Genomic DNA, 24,559 nt, shown 5'->3' on the forward strand with positions numbered 1-24,559 from the left:
TGGGTCAGTCCCTTCTACCGCTTCATTCTGCTGCATGTGTAGACCTAGCCTGAACATCAGCCTCCCCAGTTATCTGATCTACCTGTTGACTATGCATGAAATGTGGCACACCAGGTATTGTTCACCTTAAGCAATTATTTGTTTGCACAATAGTTAATTGTATTGTTTTTGTTGTTAGTAGCTGACATGATGAGGAAATTTACTCAAAGTATCTGCACTGAAATTAAAAGGACAAGTTAGGACATGCAACCCTGAGGGACATGTTTTTGGATGGCACAGAGGGCTTCAAGGGGAAAGGGGGACACCAAAAATTGCCACTTCCTCATTGCACCGGTGCAGTTGGAAGTGCTGTTGCTACACTGGTGCATTCTTGCTCTGCATGTCAGCCACAGGGACTACTCTGAGTAATTTTCCTGATCACATCAGTCTGGTGTTTCCATTTTGATGATCCCTGCTAACAAACTAAATAGTAATTGAAAATAGCCAAGTCTTGGACAGTTGTCATGCCTACTAATTCCCAAATACTGTCTTATTATGCCTTTTGATTATTAGTATCCACATGAAGTCAGCGGTACTCCCATGTATCTGTATGAAGTGGCTACCGAATCTGTGTGTGAATCGGCAGCAAGGCTTCTCTTCATGAGCATCAAATGGGCCAAGAGCGTCCCAGCTTTTTCTACTCTGTCGTTACAAGACCAGGTGAGCTTTCTAACTAGTGTGTGAGAGAGTGGAGGAAAGAGGTTTGTTTGATTCAGACCATGTGATTAAAAGGACAATCTTAAGCCAGATCTACAAATGCAGCAGAAAGAGATGGTACAGTTCTAAAGTAGTAGAATGCATAAGATGATACATGTGAAGCACTTTCGACACTCAGAAGGAATGACAGAAATGCAAGTAGAGTTATAATCCTTTGGTAGCTTGATCCCTGTTATATTGTTTCCTCCGAGTCCTAAAGATTATGCTTTTCTGTGATTAGATGAAAGGTATGGCATCTTGGATGGGGGACGAATTGGTCAGGACCTGCCAACTATGCCATGGTTGCATTTGCATGCTAGCAATTTAACCACATTCAGTGTTCAGAACTGGACTTCAGGAGATGGTTCCAAGATGACAGAGGAATCATCTTTAGTCCTATCACTGCCTATCACTCCATATCTAGCTATTAATATATTAATGCACCACTACAGACTGCAGGTGATGGATTATGTTCCTCTGCATCAGGGTTGCATAACTTCAGCTCTCCCTCAGATGCTGGACTACAGCTCCCATTATCCTTGATTATTGACTTTTGTGGCTAGGGAATGATAGGAGATGTAGTCCAAAACCAGTTGGAGGGTCGAAGATGTGCAGCCCTGCTCTACATGGAAAACTCCATTCAAGTAGAAAACTAGCAGAACAGGGAGCAAACTGGATTAGAACCTTTTGTTCCATGTCCCAGGGTTTGTTTTTGTTGTACTTGCTGGTATAATTCTTTTCTTTATTTTTGTGAGGGAGTACATTCAGAAACAGACATCTGAAGTGACATAATCCACTTCACCACCTCAGGAACCTACCATCTTATTCTGCTGCATGTATAAACCAGGTCTATGCCAAGGAATATATTAAAATAGAACACTAAGGAATTTCCATACATCTAGTATGCTCCTAGGGGGTTCCTCTGAAAGGCACCAACACCAGGGACTGACAGAAGTAGAGACAGGGCGTGGAGTTGTGTTTCAGTAGGATTGCCCTTGATGAATGAGTTCTTCTTGTTGTCTGGCTGCCATTTAGGCTAAATTGACTTGTTTTATGTGAGGGATCTTCATTTTCCCCTGGAAAAGCGAATTTGGGATCTTTTAAGAATGTTTCCCGAGATACTGTTGCTTTTGGGGGGTAGTATGTTACTTGGCTCACTAGCCTGATTGCATGGCAAGAACCCTTCTGCAAAGCACCTGCTCTCTGCCTGGGATACACCATATGCTGCAGTTAGTTAGCTGATTGGGGCTGCTGGTTAGTGGCCGTGCCTTGCAGTAGGAAGGTGGACTGCATTCACTGAAAAACATATAGACAAAATAATACAAGAGGACTGCAAAAATATACCATAATTTAAACCACACGATCAGCCTAATGAACGGTTCCAAGGTACAGCTGTTATATACCTTTCCTTACAAAAAAGTGTACATTTCCCCACAAGTCCAGAGAGCTGAGTCCTCACAAGCCTCCAAAGCAAGAGAAATCCAGAGTTGAGGCCACTTGAGGGAAAGAAGGCAGAGCTTTTTTAAAAAAATGTGCAACTAGGCACAAAGCGTGCAGTTCCCCCAAAAGGGCAGTTCTAAAAGAACATTTGTGCAGTTCAATAATTTAAAGCATGCATAAGTTTTATTCTGACAGATGATATAAAAAGTGATCGAGATTACAAAGATAAAAATAGAACCCAGACCCTGATCAAGCATACCTATTTCTCCTCCTCCTGCCAAAGATGGTTCCCATAGACTATACTGCTACTCCCCACTGAGTCTTCACCAGTGAATATAACACACTTCTGCATTAGCACTGTCAGATTTCCAGTTCTGAGGAGTTCCTCCCACTCTGTGTAGGCTTCAAAATGTCCTGGAATGTGACTCTAGGCAACAAAGTATGTGTGCACAAGAGGAAAATGTGCAGGTGTGTGTTGTAGTGGTGCATGCTCCATACACAAATTACACTCACATACTATTGTGTACTTCTAAACTTTCCTTTAAAAAAGGAAGAAAGTGGGTGTGTCTTCTAGGCATGTGACTCCAATCCAAGCACCTTGTCAAGCTTGGTTCCAGAACCTGGGCAGGTAGTCCTCTCAATGGAGTTGGCCTCCTCCCAAAGAGGTCCAGGACTGGACGAGGACAAGCCAGGGCCTGAGGTCTAGGGAGGCTCAGGTAGCAAGGTTGCCTGCCTTCCAGATAGCAAGGCTGGAAAACAAGGAGACTTTCAAGGTTTGGGATGTTGCTCTTCTGGGCAGTCCTCTGCAGGATTGTTGGGCCCTTCACTGGTGGGTGTTGCTCATGTGTCTGCTTGAGGAGTGCCTCAGTATTGGACTTGTCCCCTGACTCTCCTCAGGTTTATCCAGCTGGATCATGACACACCTTCTCATTTAAGAAAAGAAGTCCAGAAGAAGCTTGATTAATCACAAGTGTTACTTTCTCACTGCAGTGAAGTCATAGATATTGTTAACTACACAGGTTCATCATGTAATGCTTGCAGCCCATTTCTAGGCTAGCACATTTTTTCATGGAAACACATTGACCCAAGCCAGACTGATCTCTGATGGCTCTCAATGGCCACTTGCAAGAGGATGTAGATCCAAACTGAATGGCAGTCACATGGAGATTTTATTTGTACCTCCACATGGGGCTATACACTGGCTTCTGAGATCTGCACACTCACATCCCAATGGCTCAAAAAAGAATGGAGGCTGCAATCATTCCAACCATGGCAGCAACATATATACCTCTATGTGGAGGCACCCAGTCATAAAGACTAATGCCTCTGCGTGATTGCTGCTGCATCACAAGTTTGTCCAGGACTCTGCACACGCCTGCAGACAAATTGCAGTAGCATCCAAACCGGGGCAAAGTCCCACTTAAGCCCTGTTGAAACCAATGGCACTCAAGGTAGTTAGTCATGACTTCCTTCTCCCATTGAGTCCAATCACATTTAGACAAAGCTAACTTTCTCTTTATCAGGACCACCCTACATCTTTAATTAATTTAGTTCAGATTGGCATGCGTGAGAGTTGGAGTGGAACTTTTGCCTCCAGTTTTTGTTTTATTTTTCACCTACATTGACTTGTTTAAATGGTGGACATTCCTTCCCACCCCCCTGCTGGAAAAGTGCAAGTGTTCATTGATGTAAGCAGTGAGTGTGGAGTGCTTTTGGAGCACTGATCTCTCCAGCCCCTCCCAGCCCTGCTAGAAAGATTATAAGCCTAATGCCTGGTCAAACCAGCCACGGTTCCCCTTCCTCTGAAGCCCTCCTTCCAGTGCATTACTATCAGGAGAGATGGCTTCTTTTCCAGGTGAAGTTTCATTTGCTTTACCATAGTACTTTCTCCAAAAGAACATTCCTATTGAGAAAATGGGACTAAGCGGTGGGGGGGGGGGGAATCAGAAACAAGAGTCCCATCAATATATAAGGAATGGCTTAGTGCAGATTAAAGTTATCACAGAAAATGTCTTTGTAAAATAGGCCTATTATCCATGTCAGGAATCAGATTATCCTGTCATTTTAAATGAACTGGCTGCATATCTAACAATTGAAATTAAAGGCAAGTTTCATGAATTGTTACACGAAATTAATCTGCCCTTTACAGTCCAAGGATTTCATTAATTGCACCATTATCCTCTCTGGAATTTTACAGACCAAACTGTGAGTTGCAAAGTTTAGGCTTCTCCCAAATTCTGAATGGCGGGCAGCGGTTTGAATATTTTTCTTCTCTTCTCCACCTTCTATCATATGCAAATTCTTGTTTCAATAATTATGGTCAACAACGGGGGGGGGGGGGGCAGCAGGGAGCTGCTTGTACTGATATGATGATTCTGTTTGCAGTCCAGTCCTGTGCATGTATCCTCAGTTGCAAATCACATGGAGTTATTCCTAAGCCAGTCTATAGGCCTTAAGTTCCTAGTGTGTGCCACAAGCACAGCAGAGAGAAGGATGCTCTCATGGGCGTAGCATCCATTGGACAAGCAGGGACAAATGTCCCTGGGCTCAGAGGGTCAGGGGGGCCCCCAAGGGGCCCCCAAGCAGACCTCCCCGCTGCCCCTGTCCCACCACCGCATCTTATCTTGGCCTTTGGGGGGTGGGGGTGAGCCGAGCGGGGCAGGTCACCCCTGTGGCGGCAGGGGTGGGTGCTGTGGATGTCAGGCCTCTCTGGCCGGTCTGTGTGCCTCTCCAGCTGAACTGTGTGCCTGTGCAGTTCGACTATGGAAGTTTTATGCCCTTTATGCCCATGATGTCACAGGCATGCAACATCCATAACTGGACTGCACAAGCACGCAGTTCAGTTGGAGAAGCACGCAGGCTGGCTGGAATGGCCCGACAGCCACAGCGCCTGCCGGCGGCAGCACAGTGGCCGAGATAAGAAGCAGCAGTGGGGCAGGAGTGGCAGGGGTGGCAGCAGCAGTGGCGGGGGCAGCCAACAGGATTTAGGAGCAGCAGCGGGGAGATGTTGGTTGCCCCACCTCTTTCGCTTGACATCAGATGCAGGGGGTGAGGTTTGGGGCACTGGGTTGCATGCAATGGTGGGGGCTGCCAAGATTTTGTCCCCTGGCTCCCGGGGGTCTCGCTATGCCACTGGATGCTCATCTGGCTATGAGTGAGGTAGGATAATTACTTCCTTACCACAAATATGGTGCCAAGTCACACCTCAAGAACGAAATGGAAAATCTGTCTGCTGAGTCACCCTAAGGCTACACCTAGGCTAGTTGTAGGGTGTTGTGGGCAACTGCAAAAGCCAGATATCACAGGCAACCCATGGAGAACTTGGGGGTGCCCAGCTCCCCTTCTGCTACTCTGCTCCAAGGTCAGCCAGGCTGTTCAAAGGCCCACACTCATCAGAGGGAGACAAGCCATACTCCGCCAGGCTGATCCCTAGCATCACCCTTGGAGCAGAGTAGCAAGAGAGGAGCTGGGCACCCCCAAGTTCTCCAGGGGTTGCCTGTGACATCTGACTGTTGCAATTGCCACAGTCTAGATGTAGCCTTAGGGTGACCCAGAAGACAGATATTCCATTTCATACTTGAGGTATAACTTGCCAGTATTGGTGGCAGTGGTGGTGTGAGACAGCTGATAAACTTACACCACTGTTGTGCTTGGCACCCTCATCTGCAAATGGGAGTTGTCCCACAGAGACCCTGAGGCACTGCAGAACAGCTCTCTGAAAGGCCAGAGGGGAGGGGAGGAGAAGGAGAAACTGCCACACAAATCTCCTGGCCAAGGAATTCATGTGGTCACTCTTCCTCCTCCTGTCTTCCACACTGGCCAATGAGCTTTCTCCCCAAGACCCCCGTGAGGACTCCAGGAGAATGCAGGAGCCTTTGGGAGAAAACATATTGACTGGTGGGGAGGGTGGGAGGAGGAGGAGCTGCTGCCGCCACCACTGTGGAGGGACCAGGCAATGGCAGGAAGTTCCTCTTCTTCCCATCCTTCATCCCCATTGGTAAGTTGGGGTGGGATGTGGCTGTGGCTCTTACTCCTAAGTTGAGAGAGAGAGGAGCTTCCTTTGTTTCTGCATATTCTCCCCATTCACTGATGGAGAAGATGGGAGGTTCCATCACCTGTCATCAGCCACTGTCTCCGGGTGCAGGGACAGTGTGTCATGGAGGGCAGGTGGGGGCCCAGTGCACCATAGGGGGTAAGTGCAGGGCTGTGCGTCAGGGCTTTCAGCAACCTGGTGCTGCTCTCCCAGGTTATCAAAACAAGGAAGGCTGGCTTGGTTATGTTGTTGCAGGGTTAGAAGGAGCAAGGGGGAACAGCTGGCTTCTTTGTTCTCGGAGGTGGAGGTGAAGAATATCAGTTTCATCAGGATGGGAAGATGTTCAGGTTTTGAGTTCTAGGATTGAATGAGTGTCAAAGTCATGATATGGAGGACAACCATTTCACAGCGGCAGTTCAGAAAGATAGGATAATCTTGAATCTCTGATATCCTTCCAGGGAATGAGGGACTTGAGGGTTTTATACCTTAGGTCTGACTACTGCCGAGGGAGGGAGGGAGCCCAGAATAGTGATGTTGACTTTTGAGTGGAGCTTTGTACACGTTTCATGCTTTTGAGTATGAAAACCTATTAGGTTATATGTTAAGCATTTGCATGGAGATGCTTTGTTTAAACACAGAGCACCGCAACTCTCCTTCTGTGAATGGAAGGAACCGTAGAGTGCCTCTATCTGAACACTCAGGATACAACCGATCAGTTGCAGTGGCATAGCTGCCATTGACTGGAGAGACACAAATGTCCCCCAGCCACAAATGTCCAAGGGCCAAGTGGAAGCCACCTTGCTCACCCCGCTCCCCAGCACCTAGCTAGTGAGTACATACTCACTGGTTGGAAAAGGGAAATGGGTGGGACATCTTAGCCTCGATGCTGGCCACACACCCTGCATCAGCTTTTTTTCTGATACCAGTGCAAAGAGCGTGGCTGGTGCAGAGTTGGGGCTGAGTGTGGTGCTCAGCCTGAACAGGTAGGTGGCAGCAGCAGGGCTGCAGCAGTGGGGAGGGGGATCACTGTTCCTCCTACAGCCCTGAGTTGTTGTGTGTGTTGTTTATACAATAGTGCCCCTATATGAAGCTTGTATCACACTTCCAACTTCAAAGCCATATGCCAACATATTTTAAATTGTGTACTACCCTGAGGGTCTTGCACTGGAAGATGACATATAAATCAACTAACAAAATAAATAAATAAATAAAATAGAAAGAAACATATATTATGGTATGCCTATAATAACTGTGATATCTATGCATGCCCAGGACTCTTTAGCAAAATGAAAAAGGCATCACTAAAATATTCCAGTGGGGGAGTGGGAAGAAGGAAGCAGTCCAGGCATTCTAAAGCCATTTTTTAAAAAGCAGAAATTTACATATTGAAATTGTTTATCAATCTATAAATTATACACCATGTTATATCGTACCTCTATTGTATGACAGCTGATGCTTTTGGAAGATGCTTGGAGGGAACTGTTTGTTCTAGGAATAGCACAATGGGCCATTCCAGTTGATGCTAACACTCTACTGGCTGTATCGGGTAAGAATTGCACAATTTAATGACTTTGTTATAGAAATTACCATAAAAATACATTGCTGAAAAAAAGGACAACATGTAAAGAATAACAAATCCCTTTCAAACAATAGAGTATACCTGTCATTTATAAATCTATATTTAAATGCAAATAATGTTGTTTTGTTGCATTCACGACTGCTTGCATTGTCATTTAAATGCAAATTACTGTGTTTGTTATCATCCAAGAGAAGATTTCATACTAACTTTCCTACAATATAGTCAGTTTTGTGTGGAAGCGGATCTCGGAAAGTAACAATTGAATAGCTATGATACATGCAAGTTCCCCCACCCCTCAGAAATCAATCTATCAAATACTTCAAACAGCTTATTAGCGTATTTATTTCACATGTTTGTGTTCCAGGCATGAACGGTGACAATACAGATTCTCAGAAGCTGAATAAGATTATCTCAGAAATACAGGCGTTACAGGAGGTCGTGGCTAGATTTAGACAGCTTCGGTTAGATGCTACAGAATTTGCTTGTCTCAAATGCATTGTCACTTTTAAAGCTGGTAAGGAGAATATAAAAACAATCTTCAATATGCTGTGTAGCAGTCAAGTATATTGGCTGACATCTCAACTAACAAAGCACCGGTGCTATGAGAGGAGCACTAGTTTAACACCAGTGCTTCTGAAGAGTTCTAGATGAATGCTGCACTGGTGCTTGTTTGGAGGGGGTGGGGAATTTTGACAAGTTCTTCTTCCCCAAGGAAACTTTGTGCCACCTGAAAATATATCCCTGAGGGCTGTGCAACCCTCAGGGTTGTATTTTTCGGTAGCACAGAGTGCTTCTGTGGGAAGGGGAACTTGTCAAAATTTGCCCCCCTCCCTTCAAATAAGCAATGGAGCTGAGTTAGTTGAACTCTTCAGAAGCACTAGTTCTTTCCCCATAGCACCAATGCTTCATTAGTCTCGATGTCAGCCTGTGCCTCCAAAGAAGATTGCACTGAACGCTATAGATCAACAATTTATGCTATGTGGCTGTTCAGATTCTCTGCTCAACTGGGACGTCAGCATTGAAAACATTCCCTTATGAAAGTGTGTGTCCATTCTTACTCCTTGAACTGTCCTCCTTTAAAATTCCATATAATTCAGGTTGTTTTCTTCAAGAAAGCAAAAGGCATATTCCAGATTGTTGGAGAATTCAGTATATAGGCATCCCAGCCAGGGTGAGGAGCAGCATTGCACTGCAGAGATTTGCAGGGTCGAATCCATAAATGGTCTGATCCTACATGGTGTGGGCCCACCCTTCTTGCTGCTTCCTTCATGTCCTACTGTGAACTCCGTGTTCAAACAAGCCCAGCCTTCTTCATGGTTCCATCTCCAACACACCGTATTGGAAGAGTGTGAGCATATAAAGGGTGGAATGGGAGACTGTTCCGTATCTATAGAAATCTCTCTGCTTTAATGTCCACCAACTCCAGGCTTGAGCATCTTGTAGAATTGAACACATGATCTTTCCATTTTGGTTGGCATTTGGAGGTGCGATTAAGCTAGAAGCAGTCTTGCTTAACTGAAATTTAAGTGAATTTCAAACTGAAAATCTGCTTAACTGAAATTTTGATATGTGCGGGTGGATAGCCATGTTAGTCTTTGTTGATCCAGAAGAATAGTTGAGTGGCAATTTGAGATGAACTGTAGGAAAGAATCTATCTATGTGGTCACTAAGAGTCGACACTGACTTGACGACACTTAATCAATCAAAATATTTCAGTAATATCAAATTATCATCTCTGTCCCTTTAAGATCTTTGGAATGTTTTCATTCTATCTGCCTTCAGCTGACCTCTCTACTGTGCTTCCCCAGTTCCAATGGAGCATCTGATGAAGTGGGTGGTTGCCCCTGAAAACGAATGCTTGTTTTTATGTAAAATTAAATAAATCTGCAGTTGGTCTCTAAGTTCCACTCATTTCTTCTTACTGGAAATTTAATGAAATTTATATTTCTTCTCAACAAAGCCATTCACTATGAGATTTCAGACTGGGGTGGCCTACAAGCAAACCAACCCCGATGGTAAAATGTCATAAGGCACAGCATGCTTGGAGATGCTTTTAGGCGCTCCCGTGAATTTGCTAGGTAATCAAGTGCAATTTAGTGACATTCTCTTAGTACCCCTGACTGGACTGAACCAGTCTGGTGAATAATTGAATAGTGCTCTCTCTGCTTTTCAGTTCCTACGCATAGTGGTTCTGAGCTGAGAAGTTTCCGGAATGCTGCTGCCATTGCAGCTCTTCAAGATGAAGCTCAGCTCACCCTCAACAGCTATATTCATACCAGGTGAGGGCATTTGATTTGACTGCATTTTTTAGCCACTGAATTTGCTGTATCTACATTAAGTTAATGCCTTCTGGACGTATGGGCTGGGAAGGAGTATTTTCAGAATCATGGGGAAACAGAAAGGAAGGGCAACTCCTTTAAAGTGAATGATACCTTATGAGAAACATAGTTAATATTTTTTTTTTTAAAAGAAGGTCTGTAGGTACACTTTTTTCTTTACAATAAGATTACAGTATTAGCACTTTTTAATACATGCTTCTCTGGGCAGCCTCAAACTGTGGGGCTAAAGAAATACCAAAGTTGTTTAGTTTGGGATTTTAATCTTGGAGGCTTTCATTGGCTATAATTTATATTTTTAGAATTAAACAGATGGGTTTTAGGGGGAATACAATCAAAATGACATGAGTCAGCCAAAGTTAAGCACTTTTAGGTCCCATTGATTATAAATGGGAGAATTGAGCATGTTCTTGCTCTTTTTGAAATCAATGGGATTTAACATTGCTTAGCTTTGGCTGGATCATGCCCTTTTCATTTTGAGACAGTATAACCGCACTGATACTGTGGAGAGACATTCAACATGGTAGCATCTATCTATATAATTATTTCACTAAGCCAGTGCGTGGCAGGCAGAAGTGGCAGCGGAAATGCGTGCGGATGTGGGGATGCATGGGGATATTTGGTGGGCAGAGGCAGGCTCAGGCCTATTCACTGGGAGGGGGGGAAAGAAAGTGGGGGAGAAAGTGGCGGCAGTGGGGAGGAGTAGGCGGCAGGCGCGTAACAACGATAGGGCAAGGGGAGACAGTTGTCTGGGGGCCCCACTGCCTGGAGGGGCACCCCAGAGGCACCTCATGTGACTCCCCATTGCCCCCTGCCCAGCCCCATAGCCTCTCAGCCACTTGCCCTCTTCGCCGTCTCTCCTGCTTGTTCTCCTGGCCGGCAATCCAGCAGCAGACAAGCTGCAAAGAGCTCCTTTTCTCCCGCCTCTCAGCTGATTGGCGGGTGGGCGGGGCTTCCACGGAGGCCTCGTGTAGGCCTCTGTGAAGCCTGAACTCCAGTAGGGCCCAAGCCAGCCAGGAAGGAGGAGGGAGCCAGAGAGGCCTCCACTGTTCTCTGCAGCAGAAGACCCCTTGCTGCCAGGTAGTATGAACTCCTTTTTGTGGTTACCTTTCCCACCCCCACCCCCACCCAGATATATAGGGATCTGCTTGCCATAGGGCTTTGATATGGGGGGGAGGGACTGAGAAGTCTCTGAATATTTATTTTTAAACAGCTTGGAAAATTTGCTGGCTTAAAAAAAACTATCTAAAAAGTCCTATAAGTGGCTTGTTTCATGGCAGAAAATTACAAAAACTTCTGGAAGCAACAGTATTATATTAATTTTATTCATTCATTCATATATTTATAAATGCACTTATGTTCAAGTTGTTTTGCAACCCAGAAGGTCTGAGTGAGAACTGTGAAGCATGTGTGGTGCTTTTATTTTATTTTATTTTTCTTGTGTGTGAACTGCTCCCCAATAACTTGCAGGGACTTCAGGGTAAATCTGGCCAACATGTGAATGCAGCACCTCCATTCCAGAGGAGATGTGTGTTATAGGGCTTTAAAAGCCCCGTGTGAAAAACCTCCTGGAATCAAACTTGACTGAATTTGTTCAGAATTCTGAGAAAACAAACATAGGCTCACCCTGCATGGTTGAAAGTCTCCTTGGCTAATCTGCAGCGAGGGGCCCATTTTAATCATTCATCTTTCTAGTGTGTTCTAGGCATTAAAAGTAAAACAGATGTATAGTACTCAATGTATATCACTATATATTGTGACGTGTGCGTGTGTGTATTCAGTGAAATGTATTTCCAGGCAGCATACTTATTTTGGAATATCAGACTTAAATCCTTGGGGGCCTGGGGTGTGCGGAGGCCCTGGACTTTGAGTGGGGGGGCCAATTTTAAAATCTTGTCTCTGGGCCCACTCCAACCTTGCTACGCCCCTGGTAGGCGGCGGCAGGGAAGAGAGGTGGCTAGGCCTGGCTGGGTGGAGCCGTGCGGGCCCAGCCGGTGAGGAAGTGGCAGGGGGTCCAGGCCCCGTGGTGAGGTGGCAGCTGGGCTGCCAGGAAGAGGCGGAGGGCCCGGCTGGGTGGGCGGCAGAGCCACGCCATGCCTGGCGGGGGTGAGAGGCAGCCAGCAGTGCCATGCCGCAGAGCAGGCCCAGGAGGGGGGGAAGAAAGTGGGGGGGGATCAGGAGGCAGCGGCGGTGGAGAGGAGAAGCGGCTGGGCCCGGCACAGGCCAGCCACGGTTAGGAAGCAGTGACTGGGGCAGAAGGTGGGGGGAGGAGAGAGGTAACCACCAGCCCCAAAGAGTGCAAAGAAGGTGGGGGGAGGAAAGAGGTAACCACCAGCCCCAAAGAGTGCTGTGCGGGGTCAGCTAGTTGGTCTATATTAGTAGCCATCTTAGTTTCATCAAATGAGGGGGAACTAGAGCAAGTGAGCTGCACCTTATTATTTACTTTTCACCAGAAGAAAAAAGAGTCACTGTATATGCACATATGGCAGGGCTGCACAACTTTGGTTCTCCAGCTGTGGCTGTACTACCTTCCCATCTTCCCCAGCCACTGGCTAATAAGCGATGATGTGAGTAGTAGTCTAAGAACACTTAGAGGGCCAAAGTTGTGCAACCCTGACATAGGATTTGCGCTCACGCTCTTTCGTGTGTGTGTGTGTGTGTGTGTGTACACTGTATAAATTAAAATCTGCATTCTGCAAGCATAGTTATATCTTTAACCCACCTCTCCAGTCTAAGTTGGAAGAAGCCACAGAATCCTCAGTCCCACATTCTACTGTATATCCCCCCACCCCACGACTTGTTGTGCTGGACTCAGTTGTGACATAGCTTTCATGACCTTTGTTTGTTAGTTGTAAGATGTCAAATTTTCAGATTTGTGGGGGCGGGTGGCAGTAATACATGCATTTTGGGCTTCATATGTGCCAAATGTCAACTTTTCATCTGGTTTGGAAATACTTACAGTACCTATTTGAGGGTATGTTTTGAATTCCCTGTTTTAAGATATAACCTACAAATGACCCATGCTTCAGATTTTTTCCCTTCATATCCAATGTCTTAGACTACATGTATATCCAGTTTTAGGGCTCTAGTCCATTAGGAACTACCCAAGAATTTCAATACTTCTTTCATCAGCAAGGTCGAAGCAAGACTATATCTGGAGTAGTAAATTCAACTTGCATTCTGTACGCATAGGTCTATGTTTCTAGATGTTAGTGGTAGTGGCTCAGCCCCCAAATCTTAACCTGAAAAGGCAACAGAACACCCACAGCCCAGCCTTCCGTTTGACTTGGATTTGACTTAACTCAGGGGAAAGGAGAAGGTAGCAAACTTTTCTTTTAAAAAACAACTTTTAAAAAAATTGAACAAACAGGAGGAGGGGTTGATTCTGAGGGGCTGATATCTCTTTAGGGGAAAAGTCCCAGTGTGTGTGTCTGTCTCTGTTTATTTTTTTGCCAGGGCTTGGTTTGTTGTTGTTGTTGTTGTTGTTTTGCTAGAGCTTGTTTTGGTGACTGTGTGACTTTCAGTTTCTCTTTTGCCTGGAGAGAGACAGTAGGAGGAGCCATCTAGGGCTGAGGTGAGTCATACCTGGTGGGAGGGGCCACATTCCTGTTAAGCTTGGTTGCCTTGGTTTGAAGTCTACTCTCTACATAAGAGGAGGGGGCCAGAGTGCTTAGTGATCAGACATTAGTGAACAGGAATTACTGAACAGGTATCATGGGAATTTTGCATGGAGTTTAGTAGGAAAGTGTGCGGGAGAGCTTGATAGGAGCCCCTCTTGAACACAAGGAGTCCAGCAGGAAGAGAAAGTAAGTACAACTCCCTCTTTTATATTCTCAGGAGAGAAAGTTTAAACTGTTGAATAGGTGACAGCTTCAACTAAGACCTAACTTTCAAACAAACAATCTCCAAATACTCTAAACAGCCAACAAAACCAGTCATGAAGGTATAGTGCCAGTGGGGGATGGGGCACTTCCCAGTGTATTGCACAAAGAGTTGCATGTATGATGATCTGCTCAATGGGCAGAAGTCATGGGTGTGTGCTCAATGCAAGGAGCTCCTGGGTCTCGGGGAACAAGTTTGTTCCCTCAAAGCCAAGGTGGCTGATCTGGAGAAGCTCAGAGAACTACATGGATGAGACCTTCAGGGATGTAATGGAGGCATCCCACTCCCAGCCTTCTCTACTGTCTTGTAGAGAATGGAGGTCTCAGGGTAGGAGGACTGCATTCGGAGGAAGAGGAAATGCTCCCTTAAAATGAACCCCTTCTGTGGATGATGAGCCCATATCCTCTCACACAGGGGACACTCCTCTGGGGGGGGGGCTCAAAATAGTGGGCAATGTGATCATTAAGGGTATAGAGAGATGGGACTGTGGCCTGTGTGTAGACTGCATGGTGACTTGTCTGCCTGGTGCGAAGGTTGCAGACATCACATAGTGTCTAGATAGGCTGTTGGGCAGTGCTGGGGAGGAGTCAGCTGTTGTGGTGCATGTCAGCACCAATAATGTTGGGAAATGCCATCGAGAGGCCCTGGGAGCAAGGTTTAGGCTGCTAGGTAGCATATTGAAGTCCAGGACCCCTGAGGTATCATTCTCAGAAATTCTACCTGTCCCAAGTGTAGGGCCAGGCAGAGTTAAGGGGTCTCAATACATGGATGAGATGGTGGTGCCGGGAGAAGGGGTTTAGATTTGTTAGGCATTGAGATACATTTTGGGACAAGTCAAGCCTTTACAAAAGGGAGGGGCTCCACTTGAACCAACATGGAACCAGTTTGCTGATGCTTAAAATCAAAAGGTTTGCAGAACAGCTCTTTAAATGATGCCTAGTGGAAAACTGACAGGAGCTGAGCAGTATCCAGTTCGGCAAATGCCATCCCCTAAGGTGCAAGGGTGTAATGTTTCAGATAAACCAGAAGGAGACAGAGTTGAACCAGGTAAAGAGCAGACAGAAGTTTGTGCTAGCTGGTCAAAGAGAACAAATGGCGATAAGAAAGATAGCTCACAGCAGGTAAGAGATTCAGCATATAGGTGTTTATATGCCAGTGCCAAGATGGGTGAACTGGAGTGCCTGGTTGCTATTGAAAACACAGATATAGTGGGTGTAACGGAAACATGGTGGAACAATGAGAACTAGCAGGGCACTGTTATTCCTGGATATAAACTCTATAGAAAGGTCAAGGAGGGGCGAATGGTGTGTATGGGGGGGCGGGGGGCGGTAGAGTAGCCCTGTATGTTAAAGAAGGCATAGGATTTAACAAGCTAGAAAACCTAGGAAGACTGGAGTCCTCCACAGAAACTCTGTGGGTGACAATACAAGGCCTGAAAGGAACTGTGGTACTAAAAATGTGCTATCACACTCCTGATCAAAATGCTGACAGTGACTGGGAGTTGCAGAAGGAAATCAGGGAGGCATCAAAGAGAGACAGAGCTGTAATAATGGGTGATTCCAATTATCCACACATTGACTGGGTAAATTCACATTCAAGTTAAAAGAGGCCAAATTTCTAGATACACTGAACAACTATGCCCTAGCACAGTTGGTCATGGAACCAACCAGAGAGAAGGTGGTCTTGGAATTAATCCTGAGTTGTGCACAGGACCTGGTGTGAGATGTCAGTGTTGTGGAACCTTTAGAGAACAGTGACCACAGTGTGATCAAATCCAGCATATATGTGAAGAGAGAATTGACAAGGAAGTCTAACACAGACACTTTGAACTTCAAGAAGAGGAAACGTCTTTAAAATGAGGCAAAATGGTGAAAAGAAAACTGAAAGGGAAGATCAAAAGAGCCACTTCATTCCAGAATGCATGGGGTTTATTTAAAGCCACAACAATAGAAGCCCAGTTAGAATGTATAACAAGAGGGAGGAGAGGTCCTTACACAAAGTCCCAAAGGATACCAGCATGGCTAACCAGTAAAGTCAAGGAAGCTATAAAGATGAAGAAGAATTCCTTCAGAAATTGGAAGGCCTACCCAAATGAGGAGAACAGAAAGGAACACAAACTCTGGCAAAATAAATGCAAGGAGACAATAAAGGAGGTGAAAAGAGAGTTTGAGGAACATTTAGCTAAAAGCATCAAATAACAAAAATATTCTTCAAATATATCAGAAGGAGGCAACTTGCTAGGGAAGCAGTTTGTTTGTTAGATGATGAGGGAGTGAAAGGGATTGTTAAGGAGGATATGGAGATTACAGAGAAGCTAAACGAGTTGTTTGCATCTGTCTTCACAGCAGGGGATACTGAGCGTATACCTCTGCCTGAACCGAGATTCTCAGGACAGAGGCTAAAGAAATGAGTCAGACATAGGTGACATGAGATGATGTTCTAAACTGTCTGAAAAAATTAAAAAGTAGCACATCTCCAGGGTCAGATGGCAGCCACTTGAGAGTCCTTAAACTCAAATGTGAAATTGTGGACCTCCTTGCAAAAATATCTAACATCCCTACAATCAGGCTCTGTACCAGAAGACTAGAATGTTACACCAATGTAACACCAATTTTCAAAAAGGGATCCACGGGGGATCTGGGAAATTACAGGCCAGTTAGCTTAACATCTGTGCTGGTCAGATTGATGGAAAGCATTCTCAAAGATAAAACTGTTAAGCATATAGAAGAACAAGCCATGCTGAAAGAGAACCACCATAGCTTCTTCAAAGGTATATCTTGCCTCATTAGCCTTTTGAAGTTCTTTAAGAGTGTCAACAGGCATGTGGATAAAGGTGATCCAGTTGATATAGCATACTTGGACTTTCAAAAAGCTTTTGACAAAGTTCCTCATCAAAGACTCTTAAGAAAACTTAGCAGTCATGGGATAAGGGGACAGATTCATGTGTAGATTGGTAACTGGTTGAAGGACAGGAAACAGACGGTAGGTATTAATAGACAGTTATCTAAACAGAGAGAAGTAAGTAGTGGGGTCCCCCAGGACTACTAGGACTTTTTAATTTATTCATAAATGATCTAGAAGTTGGGGTAAGCAAGCAGCAAGATGGCCACATTTGCAAATAACACTAAACTATTTAGGGTAATTTTGAAATCCAAAACAGGTTACAAGGAGCTCCAAAGGAATCTCTCCAAATTGGGAGAGTAGGCAATAAAATGGCAAATGTGGTTCAATGCTAGCAAGTTTTAAGTGATACATATTGGGGCACAAAACCCCAACTTCACATATATGTTGATGGGGTTTGAGCTTTTGCTTATTGACCAGGAAAGAGATCTTGGAGTTGTGGTGGACAGCTCACTGAAAGTGTGAGCTGTTTCCAGATACACATGGGAAAGGCCAATTCCATGCTAGGGATCATTAGGAAAGGGACTGAAAATAAAAATGCTAATATCATAACTCCCTTATACAAATCTATGGTGTGGCCACATTTGGAGTACTGTATACATTTCTGGTTACCATACCTCAAAAAGGACATTAGAGGACTTGAGAAGTTTCAGAAGAGGGCAACCAAAATGATCAGGAGCATAGAGCACCTTCCTTATTAAGGCTACCACACTCAGGGGCTTTTTAGTCTGGAAAAAAGAAGACTGAGGGGGAGACATGATAGAGGTCTATAAAATCATACATGGTGTGGAGAGAGAAACATGTATCTCCCACTCGCATAACACTAGAACCAGGGGTCATCCCATGAAACTGATTGCCATAGGGAGTCCAACAAAAGTAAGTACTTTTTCACACAACACATAATCAACCTATGGAATTCTCTGCCACAAGATGTGGCGACAGTCAGGGTCATAGCAAGGTTAGAGTGGGCCCAGAGACAAGATTTTAAAATGGGCCCCCCCCCTCCTTACGGAAGCTCAGCTCATGAAGTAAAGAAATCTTAAATGAGGCTCAATAGTGGTAACAAAAAGCCTAGTAAAATTTATAATAATAATAATAATAATAATAATAATAAATACACACACACACACACACCCCTATGTGCCACAATAGAACATCATCCTAAATTATTTTTTTTTTAAGTTTTGTAAATTGTGGACGATGCAAGTCATTTAACAGTACTAGAGAAAGACATGCTGTTCTGGTAGCTCCAGGTCTTAACATTCACATCAATTTGGGAGGATGAATACAACTGAAGGAAGCCCAGGTGGGTGCGTGGCTGGGGGATTCAGTCATGTGACTTCCCTCTGGGGGGGCCCCAAGGCAGTGGGCCCCTAGACAACTGTCTCCCCTTGCCCTATTATAGTTATGCCCCTGGCGACAGTCACCAGCCTGGAGGGCTTAGATAAATTCATGGAGGACAAGTCTATCAGTGGCTACTGATCTGAGGGCTATAGGCCACTCCCAGCCTCAGAAGCAAGATGCCTTTTAATACCATCTGCAAGGGAGCAACAGCAGGAGAGAGGGCATGCCCTCAGTTCTTGCCTGTGGGCTCCCCAGAGGCATCTGGTGGGCCACTGTGTGAAACAGGATGCTGGACTAGACAGGACTTGGACCAGAGGCGTATCTAGGGAAAATAGCGCATAGGGCAAGCATTGAAATTGCGCCCCCTGTCCAAACATCTGACACCCATCCTTCAAATAACTTTACCATAATATCAGCTGAAAAATAGAAGTCAAGCTCGTTAATCTTTTAATATTTCAAAAACTATTTAGCCGTGGACTTAGCCAGACCAAAAAATGCTGGAAAACTACAAATTTCAGTATGCTGAGGCTCATGAAATACCCAAATACTATGTGGAGATGTACTTGGAAAACTAAACAGAAGTGCCTGTCTAATTCTCTACTATGCATTGTAGCATCACTATTACATAAGTTTTAAAAATAAATGGAGAATTTGACTTTTCCCAGATACTTTGAAAAGAATTAAAGGATATGCAGAGTAAACTTTGTCACTGCTTGGAATATATTCTAGTATTTCAGAAAGACAGTTAAAATGAGAGAAAGAGAGCAAGGAACTCCTGGTGGGCATTAATACTACAGATTTCACACAGATTCAAAGACAAACTCACCATTAATAGCCATATGATTAAGACATCACATTTAACTCACTTATCACAAGAAGCAAAATAAGAGCAAATGAATACAATCCTAGCTCATAAGGTTCAGCTCAGTATTCACGAGCCCTGATTCTCTGTACATAGTGCCAATCTGAATATGTGTACAGTGACTTATATTATACTAAATTTTTGAATTTTTTTTTACCTGTAGCCCCTTTGGGGGGCTTCCTAAAGGCTGGGAGGGGGGTCTGCAAAGGTTCCCCCTCCCCCACTGGCCTCTAGGGTCTCACAGGGACCATTTGAGCATGTGCAGTGGCCATTTTTAAAAATAGTTTTTTTTTAAAAAAAATGGCTTCTGAAAACAAAATGGCCACCGCACATGCTCAAATGGCCTCTGCATGGCCTGACATGGCATAGGGCCTCACAGAGGCCATTTGAGCATGCACGGTGGCCATTTTGTTTTTGGTGGCCATTTTTATTTTTATTTTTTAATTTTAAAAAATGGCGCCCCCTTCAAGTGGCGCCCGGGGCACGTGCCCTGCCTGCCCCACCCTAGATACACCCCTGCCTTGGACCTGATCCCGCGGGGCTGTTCTTATGTTCTTAAGACTTGCTACAGTGCCAGCCAGCCTCTATTATGAGATAAACTTAATGTTCCAAGATTTGACTGCTAGATGCAAAAATGTCCCATTTTTAGGTGTGACCACTATATTTCAGCTTTCTAGGTAGCTTGTATTTTAAGCATTTTGGAGTGCAATTCTTGTCTCCTTTTCTACAGAGAGACTGTAGACTCCTTGTAATTAGAACACCTTGTAATCATTTGTGTGCCAAATATCAGCTTTCTGTGTGGCCTGGTAGTATCCCAAGTATTTGGGGTACACATTGAGTCCCCTATTTTGCAGAGGGACAAGGCGGGACTGTCAACAAGGGCAGGTGGGGCACTGCCCCCTTAGAGCCTATACCTTCTACCACCAAGCGCATCACCTATTCCTTCCTTCCTTCCTTCCTTCCTTCCTTCCTTCCTTCCTTCCCGCACCTGCTGGTTGCACACACGCTTTCTCTCTCTCTTTCCAATAGAAGGCTTACTCATAGTCTGTTCCTTCAACTTGTATTTCCCAAATACATTTCTGTCAGGCAGGACATCTGCCTGCAACATTCAAAACTACATTTATTTGCATGCCTAGGCACTACCCACATAGCATATTTAGTGTCTAGAGCCAATCAGGATGTACTTTACCCCCTCTTTGGGTGCCAGCTTGCAGCACTCCAACCCACAGCACCTTTCCAAGTCTCTGAATGCTCTTCCATTACATCAGGGCAAAACATTCTTTAAAAAAATTTGTTTTGGACATTCTGTATTTTACAATGTCTTTCCCAGTCCGTCCCCCCCATCTTGCCCCCAAGCCCAACCTTCCCTTCCCCTTTCAGCACTGGTTGGGGGGAGATGAGAAAAGAAAGGAGAGATGGAAAGAGAAAGAGGGAGAAAGAAAGCAGAAGGGGAGGGAGGGAAGAGGCGAAGGGCTACTCACCATTGCACTAGTCGGTATGGGTAGACCAGAGGGGTTTCTATTCTAAGAATAGTTCCAGGAAGTTGTCCCAGATTTCTGACCATTTATCTGATTGATTGATTTTTATGAAGGCCCATTTTTCATGTGCCGCTAGCTCAAGCAGGTCCTCACCCAATCCTGACTCCTAGGGACAGTGGCGGAGCCAGACCATGAGTGCCCTGTGCCCGGCCGCCGCTGCGGCCCCGCTCACCCCGCCCTCCCACATCTGGCATCAGACGCAAGGGCTAGCCACGCCCCCACACCAGATGTCTGATGTGGGGTGTGTGGTCTGGCTCCCAAATGGGGCCATGTAGCCCCGTATGGGAATTAGAGCCAGGGCAGCGCTGCGTTTGCAGCACGGCTATGAGTGGCACTCACTCCTGGCTGCGCCACAAATGCAGTGCCAGCCATTTAACTCCCAAACAGAGCTGCACAGCCCCTCTCAGGAGCTAAACCAGCACCCCCCCCCACTTCTGATGTCAGACACAGGGAGCATGTTGGGGCCGCGAGGCGCGGCCCCTAAGGGGCAGTGGCCCTCCGCCCCTGCCTAGGGGGACTGGGAGATTTCCACTGCCTCAGTATTAACTTCTTGGCTACCAGTAACTTCCTCCATAGCCATTGTTTAGAACTGGATTTTAGTCAACATTTTTAAGGAGAAAGGAAGGGTGGGTGTGTAGGTGTGATGGCAGGAGTAGCTTGTTGTTGAAATCCACCAACTTGTGTCTCAATCAACATGTCTTTAAGCCAAGGTGATGATGGGCACAAGGCAAAGGGTTGAAAGGCGGTGGAGGTGCAAAGAGAAGGGGTGGGTTTAAGATTAGAAGGCCCCCTTCTGCAAATCTACAAAAGCATAAAAATAAATAAATAAACCTTACCCCTTTGGTAAGTGAGAAATACATTTCTTCAAAAGGCATTCTTGCTCCTGATTTTTGTGTGGAATGTAGGGGACCAGAGGTTAGCATAATTAATTAGCAGCTGTTTTAATGTATGGTGCCTTGGGAGGAGAGGAAGAGAGCGCGTGCATGGCTGGGACTGATATGTTGGCTTGCTAAAAAGTGAACGGATATTACAAAGAGTGTTCCTGTGTGTAAATGTGAATATAATCTACCAGGCTGATGAAATGAAATCTGGCCTGAGCTTTATGGATCCCCAACTGCATCTTTCTTGATATCCTGTACGCTTTAAACTAAAATGCAGCAATACATCTGAAGCAGAAGAACCTCTCATTGTTCCTTGAGAAGAAACGTGTGCTTATACGCCTGTGTTGCTCGTGTTTGCAGATAAATATTTATCAAGTAGTTCTTGGGCAGGTGCTCGAAGCAATTGATAATTTACCTAAGGGCTTTTCCTGAGAAATTTAGTGTCTTGTTAAACTGTGCTATTAAAGTGCTTGGGCCACACTTTTCCCTCTCTTGGCATTCTGAAATTGATCAAGGTTTTTGTTTTGAGTTGCAACTGACAAATGGTCCAGATTATAATGGGAGGAAAAGAGAGACTGGTAGGGATGCCTGTTTATTGTCCTTTCACTTCTTACATACTGGCTAACACATGACTGGCTGTTTATTTACAACAGATACACTTGGGATGCTGGAAAGAACTTTGGATTCTTTTCTGGGAGAGGCTGAAATGGCTAGAAGATCCCAAAAGCACACAAGTTAATTCACTTCTCATATTAAACTAGCTAAACGACAACACTATCTATCTGAAACTCTACCCAAGTGAAAGATGCAGCTATGAATACAATTGGCCATCTGTCTAGTGAACTAGTGAGCTCCGTGTGTGGCCAGAATGATACCTTGTGGTACAGCTTGCGGGTACACAGGTGCCATCTGCAGTCTAAGAGCATGATTCGTTTACTCACAGCCAGCCAAGGGGTGAAGTTAGCACTAAATTGCCAGCTGCCAATCACTGGTGTCAATGATGAAGATTCTGGTTGAGACAAGTGAACAACTTTATAGATTAGGAAAAAACAGTCTTGTTATTGCCCCCCCACCGCTGCTTTTTAAATTATCTCAGGGTTGGACCCACCTACTGTTAGCCCCAGCTATTGTTACCCCAGGCTCTGCCCCATCAGTCCCAATGGGTACCACCCACCACTGGTTAAAAGTATAAGTTGTTGCCCTCAGACTCTGGAATGCTCTCCCAGTAAAGGTTTGCTCTGTGACAGCTGTGGCTGCTTTTAAAAAAGAACTAAAGTCTTCTTTATTTACTCAGGCTTTTACCTCCTAGAAGCTCCAGGTTTCTCAGCTTTCTTGCGTTTGTTTCTTTCTAATTGTTTCTTGGCGTTTTATGGTTTTAATGTTTAATTGATTTTAAGGTTTTAAATGTAACCTTTATGGACTTGTATTGTATTGTAACTTTTGTAAACCACCTTGAGATGCATTATGAAAGGTGGTATAAAAACTGAACAATAAATAAATAAGAAAAGTCTTTTAAACCCCTCCCCTCCACAAAAAAAAAAAAAAGGTACTCAATATGTCCCACAAAGCTATCCCAATCCAGGTGTTTGAGAACCCTTTCAGTATTTCCCTAGCTGTGTGGGAGCTACTTTTGCATGAGCAGTTTTCTCAGCTTGGCTAGACCGAGAGCTGACTGCACAGATCAGCATGGAATTACATGCAGCTGGGCAAGGAAGGATGCCAATGTCAGCTTTTGTATTGTGGGGAGTGCCTTCTTTATTTATTTTAAATGTTTTAAAAATGTGTACCCTGCCTTTCTTACAAGAGATTAAAGGCGTCTAATAATAAGCCAAATACAGTACAATCAATAGGATTAGTGAAAACTGCTAGCACAAGGAAGACATACAGAGAGTAAAATCAGATCATCTTTTTTAAAAAACTAGCATAATTTAGGGTACACTTTGAGCCCCCACCATTTTTGGGAGTGGTATACAGTGTTTCAGTTTTGTTTTTGCAGCTGTGAACTACAAAACTAGGGAGGTTCTTGGGCCTCTCTTAGCAAATGCTGGTGTCCCCTTTAGTTGTCTTACATTTTAATCCTGTCTTACACTTTCAGAATGGTCATCTTATTTAGGTGTTAAGTGCAGCAGACAAAAATTTAGAAGGCAATGGTTATGAAGTATCAGAAGTATCTTACTCTCTATTAAAAGATTTTTTTTTAAAGGGCTGAATTATTTTCTGAGTTATGCATATGAAGCCCTTGAGTGCAAGATGGTTCATAGCGAAGCAGAAATTGACTTTAGATTATCTAAAGATTGATGAAGAATGGCAAAATAATTTGACTGCTGAATTAAATGAAAGCCGAATTAAATCTTTTTCAAAGGGACAAAATAAGATGTGGCTCCTGTGACCGATTCAAGCAATTGTTGTTAGTTATATTGTTGCAGTTAGAGGAGCATCCTGCCTTAGAGGAGCTCAAGGTGGCTTACGTGAGGTTTATCTCATTTATATCCTCATGTTCTGAGACAGGTTAGCCTGAATGCCGGTGCAGTGTTGTGGCTAAGAGACTGAGCTGCAAACTTCAGATCTCATCTGTGCTATGCAGTCACGAAGTGGCTTTTGGCGAGCCATTCCCTCCAGCTTTGGCTTCCCTGCTGCAAAATGGGGATAATAATGCATGCGTACCATACAGGGTTGTTGAATGGATTACAGCAAAAGAATACACGTGCAGTGCTTTGTACTAGTACTATTAAAACAAAGTAGTATTATATAGCAACTGTCCACGGAGTTAAACCAGAGTCCAACACACCCTGTAGCCCACTGTTCAGGAGCCCTCTTCAGCCTCTGTGCCTGCGAAGTGTAGCCTTTCCTAGAACTATCCCCATGGAGCGCTTATGAGAGGACTCTGTCTCTCTTAAAGAGAGAGAACCGAGAGAAGTGCAGTATTGTGCAGAGATCAGCACAGTGGAAAACGGCTCTCACAGTGAGTGTTTGGACTCTGTCACTGGACAGTTGCTATCTAATACTACTTTGCCATTGTATAGCACTC

At 44.7% G+C, this 24,559-nt stretch overlaps 1 protein-coding gene across 2 annotated transcripts in view; it reads left to right on the top strand.

Moving 5' to 3' along the window:
- The window catches only part of NR2E1 (nuclear receptor subfamily 2 group E member 1), a 51,208-nt gene that overhangs the window by 24,677 nt on the left and 1,972 nt on the right, over nt 1-24,559 (top strand). For both annotated transcript variants that reach the window (XM_053295675.1, XM_053295590.1), the window contains exons 5-8: nt 553-699; nt 7,658-7,754; nt 8,152-8,301; nt 9,961-10,066. In XM_053295675.1, coding sequence (XP_053151650.1) covers nt 553-699; nt 7,658-7,754; nt 8,152-8,301; nt 9,961-10,066 — 500 coding nt within the window. The remainder of the gene's footprint in view (nt 1-552; nt 700-7,657; nt 7,755-8,151; nt 8,302-9,960; nt 10,067-24,559) is intronic.

The sequence above is a fragment of the Hemicordylus capensis genome, chromosome 1 (assembly GCF_027244095.1).
Source record: "Hemicordylus capensis ecotype Gifberg chromosome 1, rHemCap1.1.pri, whole genome shotgun sequence".
Classification (NCBI taxonomy): Eukaryota; Metazoa; Chordata; class Lepidosauria; order Squamata; family Cordylidae; genus Hemicordylus; species Hemicordylus capensis.